Source organism: Phalacrocorax carbo, chromosome 3 (assembly GCF_963921805.1).
Source record: "Phalacrocorax carbo chromosome 3, bPhaCar2.1, whole genome shotgun sequence".
NCBI classification, from domain to species: domain Eukaryota; kingdom Metazoa; phylum Chordata; class Aves; order Suliformes; family Phalacrocoracidae; genus Phalacrocorax; species Phalacrocorax carbo.
Window position 1 is genome coordinate 86,662,160 of NC_087515.1, and position 7,925 is coordinate 86,670,084.

General features: G+C 37.8%; 1 protein-coding gene across 2 annotated transcripts in view; it reads left to right on the top strand.

The window, feature by feature from the left end:
- EPHA7 (EPH receptor A7) overlaps positions 1 to 4,573 on the top strand; it is a 173,891-nt gene extending 169,318 nt beyond the window's left edge. The window contains exon 16 of one of the 2 annotated variants that reach the window (XM_064447611.1): positions 858 to 4,573. In XM_064447611.1, the coding sequence (XP_064303681.1) occupies positions 858 to 1,053 (196 nt within the window). In that variant the 3' untranslated portion in view covers positions 1,054 to 4,573. The remainder of the gene's footprint in view (positions 1 to 857) is intronic. The other variant, XM_064447614.1, reaches the window with a different exon arrangement.
- The last annotated feature ends 3,352 nt before the right edge of the window (positions 4,574 to 7,925 follow it).

Here is a 7,925-nt window from a genome sequence, read left to right on the forward strand (position 1 = left end):
AACGCCTGTAATAAATTGCTTTTCTCTCAGGAATTTTCAAATAATTTAGTTAAGAGATTGCTAACCATATGTAAAATAATTTCTATTCAGTCCTGGCCTACATCCATTAGTCCTAAAGCTGTATTGTTTTAGAGATTTCATATGGCTACCCTGTCACTAAATGTACAGTAAAATCCACATCTTTTTCTTTCCTTTTCTTTTTTAAGTTCTGGGGTTTGGTTTGGGTTTTGGTTTTTTTTAAGCTCTGGGGTTCTTTTTGGCAACACAAGTAACATAAACATTGTCTTGGGGTGCCTAATATCACATAATGACTGAGACAAGTCAGTTAAAATGTTTTATAAGATTCTTCAGCAATACTGAGAGCTTCTGATAATATCAGTTAGGCTAAAAGAAAATCTATTAGTTTACATGCTAGAATCTGACTACCATGTGTACGCTATTTTAATTAAGCAGAGTTTAAACTGAACACACCCATTCCACCCTTTTCCTGCTTCTCTGTTTTAAAGAACTATCTACATTTTCTCTTAGTTGTTAATTTTATACCCAAACACCCATATGAAAAACTGCACCTCATTCATTTATTTCCTTTATTTCCAGTACTGAAATTGTCAAGTATAACCCCGTGGCTCTTCGAGGTCCAACATGAAACACAAATACATTTCCTTCATGTTAGAGGTGTTTGCCTGGGAATCTTTGGGTTTATTGATGTTTACCTAGCTAGTCAATAAGAATTTTTGTCAAGTAGTGGTGTATACATGGCAACGAGAATGATAGTGTAATTTGCCTCTATTACTTCCTGATATCAGGATTCTGCTGCACTGCCAATTTCATATCTGTTGTTATTATTTGTTTGACAGAATCAAAAACATGCCAGGTGCTTTGCAAAACAGAGAACAAGAAAAATCCCTTTCCAGAAGAGATGACAGCCTGAATAGAAATGACATAATGGCAGGAGACAAAGGAAGCAGAAAGGGGAAGCAAAACAAGAGTTATAACCATAAAATCATGAGATTGGTTTGGAGGCACAGTGAACGCTATGAGGCATTTTTTTAAAGCGCATAAGGACTGTAGTTGGGATTAGAGGATGGAAATGTAGAAAAGAAGCATGGAAAGGAATGGAGAAGAAGGGAGGAACAGACTGGCAACAGGAGGAAGAGTAAACAGAGGTGTATGGGAGAGGCCAGAACACACACCTGACAAACTGAGGATTATGACTAATGCCAAGGATGAAAGACCACATCTGAAGAGCATGATGATGGCGAAGCAGGACATGGCGATGCTGCTAGGGAGAGAAGAGCCAGCAAAGCGGCCCTGGAAGCCTACCCTGGAAGCTCCTCACATTAATATAACCCTGCTTCCCCATCTTCTTTCTAGCTCCCCTCTTATACACAAAATATGTATATAGAAGAGCAAAGGAGAAGGAGAAGCAGCTAAAACATTTCCAGACATCCTGCTGGGGAAGAAGTTTAAGCTGGGATGATACAGATTTACTCCTACTGATGCTGCTGCTAGTAGAAGCTGCAGAGAGCATCCTGTTAGCTTTTCTCATGCAGACAAATCAATGGGAGTCTTTGCCACTACTTACAAATAGGCCTTCCTGAGAAATACTCAGTAAAATTTTAATACTCCAGCCAATCCAGAACATTTTAAAATGTCCTTTCATTCTAGATCAGAAAGAAGCAGAAATTATAACATTCACAGCGAAATGGAAACAGGGAAGAAAAATATTTGAGCAGTTTCTTTTAAAACTGAAAATAATAATTTCAGTATTACAGAAAAAGAATAAGGGGGATTATGCTCATGGAAAAATACATTTTATAACTTTTCATTAAAATAACTGATAAAATTGGGAATTATTTTATTTATTTTGGATTGGATTTTTTTTTTCTTCTAGAGAATTGGTTTTGTTTTTAGAAGGAAACTGGAAAATTGCCATTTTCAGTCTGTCAGACATTCTAAACTACCCTGATTTCCAAGGTAAGAATTCTTCAGGAATAAGAAAGGTCCAAAGTGGCCAGTCTAATCTCCTCCTCGCTTCCTTCTCCTCTGCTTCAGTGATCAGACACGTCTAATGATCAGGCTGCAAAGAGCAAAACCAGTTTCTATGTCTCCCTGAGAAAAGGCATTTTGCCAACCTCTTTAAGAATTATTAACTAGATCTGCTTATAGGAAGTCACTTTTTTGCTGCAGACTATGTCTCCATTTAAATCGTCCTCACAGCTCTTCCATTTTGCTGGGGAAAGTTTATCAGAAAGCACACTGGAAAGGCTCAGATCTTTCTGTCTCCAGTGAAACTGTTTTTAGACCATAGCTTGGCGGATGTACTGGTATGACAGTTGAGAGACTACTGTTGGTAATGGAGTATTCTATTACTTTGGCATATATAGACACTTTTTGCTTGGTGCTTCTGACCGCAGTATTGATGTTTAGGGTACTATAGGTACTTACCCATTGTATTTTTTCTTACAAGTTTTAGAGGACAGCACTGGATAAATTTTTCTTCTCCTTCTGGGTAACAGAACTTTGCATGAGTCATTCATCTTGAATGTACACCAAAGTGATATGAAGTTGGTTGTTGTGACACCTTATCAATATGTTGCCCGTTTTCAGTCTCTTCTAGCAGTGGAATGATTTAATTATTGTCTAGTGGAGACAACAGCCTTGTTTAAGAATATCTTGGTGGCTGTGGATAGGATTCATCTAAGTGAGGAGGGACAATTGAAAGTCATAGCTGAAATATTACCAAAAATCCTTAACTGGTTGGGTTTGCCCATCATTTTCTTGACAATTTTGGTAAATGGTGGCTTACTGGATTCTCAGATGGCAGCAATGGCGAAGTACATTATTTGTATTGTCTTCAATTTGAACTTTGCTTAAGTTAATTAAACTCTTGTCACCTCAGGATACCATTTTAGCAATGAGGTTTACACGACACACTCTCAATGTAGAAACTTCAGCTTCTAAAGAACATACCGGATATAAAGAGTTAACACAATGCTCAGCAGTGCTTGAAGAATCAGGCCAACCTCAGTAATTTCTCTCCACGATTATTGAAATAATACTGGATTTAAATCATATAGCCATGATGTCAACTTACAAAATCTACCCTGCTTAAATTCCTCTTACAACTGAATGTAGATCAAAGTTTTATAACAGTCCACATATCATTAAAAAAAAGATTGCAAAGCAGTGTCATAGTATCCCCCACAACACAGAATTTTTTACATATCATTTTTATATATTTGAAAGAATCCCATTAACTCAGTTGCATAAAACATTTTGCAATAATAGACTCAGCATAAAGCAATATCATAAAATAGTTAATATTTCTGCTAATTATATTTAGCCAAGCTCCAGATTTTGCATATTTTTGCCCCTGCTTCTGGCATGGTAGCAGATATAGAAGATGTGTGTACCTATCTTTTGGCCCTGAGAGAGGACTTTGCTGTGTGGCAACTTCCCACCTCTGCTACCAAAAAAAAAAATTTAATTGGGAAAGGTGACATAACTCTAGAAACTGTAGTTTGACCTACCTTCTGAGTTCAGACACTGAACTGGATGCATGATTTGGGAAGGGATTTAATATCAGCTACCTCAGTAGCCATGTGGAGTTAAGGGAAAAGGCTGAAAAAAAGGGGGTTATAATGTATACTGAGAGTAAAGGACAGCATGGTTATTTTGCCTATAATTTTTTTTTTTTTTAACCTTGCCTATACTTTTCCTGCCAATCCTTTCCTATTGTTATGTATCAGCTTTTCTAACAATACACTTGGTTGTGCATAAATTAAAAATAGCTGCACTGACTCAAACCACAAGTCCATGTAGCCCTGTGTACCTGGCAGGTGTTCTGCCTTGGTAGGGGTAGAGTGCTGTTGTTATAAGGCCTCCACTGTCCCCGACAGATTAGGGACACCTTCAGCAATTGACTTCCAGACATTTTCAGGGCTCTGTATCCAATATGTACAGTTCAAATGCTTCCTAAATCAGGGGGTGAACTATGTTTAATAGTCTGAATTTGTCCTAGATCCTGTGAATTTACTTCCTCCTTCTGTCTCTCTTTCTCTCTCTGTCTTGCCCTTCTTTCTTCTGAAATAGAATGACCGGGGCTGCATGAATTATTCAACATAAGAATGTATGATGTATTTATACAGTGATATAGCTAATACAGTGTATTTATACAGTGATATATATATGTTTTCTATTTTGTTTACAGTTTCTTTCTTAATCATCCAAATATCCTGTTTCACATTTTTACTTGATACTGAGTGGTTGACTTGATGTTTCAGAGAGCTGTCTAAATATTAATTAATTATTTTTTTTCTTCTCAAGCAATAGTTAATTTGTTGTCCCTGCCTGTGTATGTATAGTTAGACTTATTTTTCCCTTGTGCATTTCCTTCTGCTTTATCAAATTCCATTGCCACTTTATTGCCAATGGCATTCAAAATTGTGAAATCATTTTACAGTTCCTTACAGGCAGCTTCTGATTTAACTTTTAAAATCATTTTGTATCAAACTTTCTCATCTGACAGTTCTTAGATATCACATTTCCCTTTACTACTAATAAAAGTACTTTTGCTTAAATCCTTTGTTTTAATTCATGCCTCAGTTCAGAAATCTTTGCACACACTTAAGTGCCTAGTTGCTATAATTCACTTCTGCATTTTTCAGGATGGGGAGGGAGGCCTTCAAGCTATTGTCATTTAGATTTTATTAACTGGAAACCTTAAAAGTAGAATTTAGACCTTCTTATTGCCTACTGGTTCTGACAGAGCGGTTATACAACCTTCAAAGTGAAAAATTGCTAAGGACTAGATCCATATAGCACATTTAGGAATAACCTTTAACCTTTTAGATGTCCTTCCTCCTTGCAGAAACTATAAACCCAGATTAGGCACATCCCTCTACACTGAAAGAGTGTAGCAACAGCCTCCACCAACTCTGGCATACCAAGCAGGGAATAGTCTGAGTGAACTGGAGAGACAGCCAGATCTGGGAGATAAAAGAAGTGAATCGTGTACTGATGGTATACTTTTCAACACTGCCTTACTCATCAGACTACGGGGTGTTGTGATGTGAACCTTTCAGCATCTCTCCCACTGTAGCTATTCCTCTTATTTATCCCACTATTCCCCTCAGTGAGCTCTAGCATAAAAATATAGTACTGAGGTGCCAATCCCTCTCTTTCTCTCTATCCCAGTAAATATTGAACTTTCAGGGTTAGGCAACAACTGAGTAGACTTTGGGGAACTACCCTGTCAGTGTGAGCACCCAAAGCTGCATTTAGCCACTTCTGTATCATTGCAGATCTAAGCTGAGGCCTCTGTTACAATAACAGTGAAAGCAACGAGAATAATTTGAACCCTGAGTTAGCAAATCTGATAAAATTGCTTGTGTAAAAAGGAACCACTTCTGTTTGTCCCATATCTTAATTTCACTGAAATGGCACTTTAGTAATTCTCCAAAACCTAGTTTCTCTCTACACAAGGATTATGCCATGACCCATTTTACCTTACATGAATACTGAGAGTATGTAATTGTAGACAGGTGAGTAGACCCTATGAGTTATTAGTATTCATAACATACCAGAAACCTGACATAGTGGGGGAAATAAATTGGCAATATAAGTGGGCGATGACTGATATTTAGTGTTTCTCAAGCTGAGTTGCATCTTGGGTATACAAAAGGAGGAGTGAAGAGCTTATTTATTTATTTGTTTTTTAGAAACATCTTCACTTGCCTATATTAAAAAAATACAGAAATATGTAGTACTGTGTTTATTTTTCTGTAGTTATGAAAGTAGTTCTTTCAAAAGCTTTAGCTACACCCAGCTGGCCAGTGACAAAAGAGAACCAGCTGCCAGAAGACATTTGTGATGTTCCTAGAGAAAGTGTTATGAATTTCCATTTGTTCCATTACAGTGTAGATACCTCTAAATCTTTCTCTGAATCAGTAGAACTATGGGAACTAATAAGCCAAAAATTAAGAGACTCTACAAACTATCAAATCAAACTGCCATGCAATGTTTTAAAAGCAAAGAAGCCCTGAATGACTTCCATCACTACCTGTTAGCTGTATCTAAATTTCTATATTGATATAGGCTAGTTCCCACATTTATAATTCATTTCTTACTTTCTCAGTTTGTTAGACATGTATGTTTGCCCAGTCTCTCCACTGCTTCAGCATTTCTTTGTGTTGCTGACATTAACTTTAATGGGTTCTGCTTTTCCATTGACAGATATTAACTGAGTAACAATGTCAGTTAGGCAGCAATAAAATAAAAGAGAGTGAACAGAAATATGGGATTAGAGGCAAATTCATAACAAATCCCAGGTCAGCCAGTCTTTTGTCGTATGTACTGGGCAGGTACAGCTCCTTCTATGTACAATACCAAAACGGCAAAGAAAGTGGATTTTTATGCACTGATGCCAAATAACAATAAAGCTATTTCTAGGAGATCTAATATATTCAGTGATACAAAGGAAGGAACTGGTAGAAAGGCTGTGGCATTAAACTTGGTCAAAAAATATTGAGTAATAACTTTAAGTTGATGAACTTTTTTGCCAGTTCTGCCATTGCGTTCATGCGAGGTCCTTTAGGAATGCTCATTCCTTGTTCACATTCCATCTCACCTGCACTTTCTAGCTCTTTTCTTGCTATGTAGACTGGGATCAAAGACTCTATGCCCACACCCTTTTTCAGTACAGTCTTTAGCCCTTCTTTTACCTTCACTTGGTAAGTGAAGTAAGTACATTTCTTTTGAATGTAAACTATACTTACATTACTGAAAGATGGAATTGGTTCAATCTTTTGTCCTAATGCAAACCACCAGAATTTAGGAAGTGAGAAATGATAGATTCTTCAGAGGGAGAAAAGAAAAAATCATCTTCTCTAGTTCTGTAAAAGCAAAACTTTTCCTGTAACATAACTTTGCACTAAGGTTTCCAAAATTTTAGGAACACAACTTGAGTTCAACCATTTATGGCAAGCTAACTTTTTCTTTAAGCACTGATTTCCAAACCTCTGAAATACAGGAATTCTCAGTTTATTACAAACTGCAGAAATATAAAAAATCACGTCTTTAAAATAAAAGGAACAGTTTAAGTTAGTAATGTTGCTTTGACATTTAGGGCCTTGATTTTTTTTATGCTCAAGCTCTCTCTTTCTTCTAAATGCATACACATATGTCTGCACTTTCATAGAATAAAATTGTAGAGCCTTTAGGTTGGAAAAGACCTTTAAAATCATTGAGTCCGACCATAAACCTAGCACAGACAAGCACACCACTAAATCATGTTGCTAAGCACTGCATCTACACATCTTTTAAATACCTGACAACCCTTTCAGTGAAGAAATTTTTCCTAATATCCAGTCTAAACCTCCTCTGAAGCAACTTGAGGTCATTTCCTCTTGTCTTATCTCTTGTTTCATGGGAGAAGAGTCCAACACCCACCTCACTACAGCCTCCTTTCAGGTAGTTGTAGAGAGCCATAAGGTCTCTCCTCAGCCTCCTCTTCTCCAGACTAAACAACTCCAGTTCCCTCAACCTCACCTCATAAGACTTGCTCTCCAGACCCTTCACCAGCTTCATTGCCCTTCTTTGGACATGCTCCAGCAACAAAATGTCTCTCTTGTAGTGAGGGTCCAAAAACTGAACACAGTATCCAAAGTGCGGCCTCACCAGTGCCGAGCACAGGGGGACCATCACTTCCCTACTCCTGCTGGCCTCACTTTTTCTGATATAAGCCAGGATGCTGTTGGCCTTCTTGGCCACCTGGGCAAACTGCTGGCTTGTATTCGGCCCGCTGTCAACCAACACCCCCAGGTCCTTTTCCACCAGGCAGCTTTCTAGACACTCTTGCCCAAGCCTGTAGTGCTGCATGGGGTTTTTGTGACCCAAGTGCAGGACCCTGCACTTGCTGAACC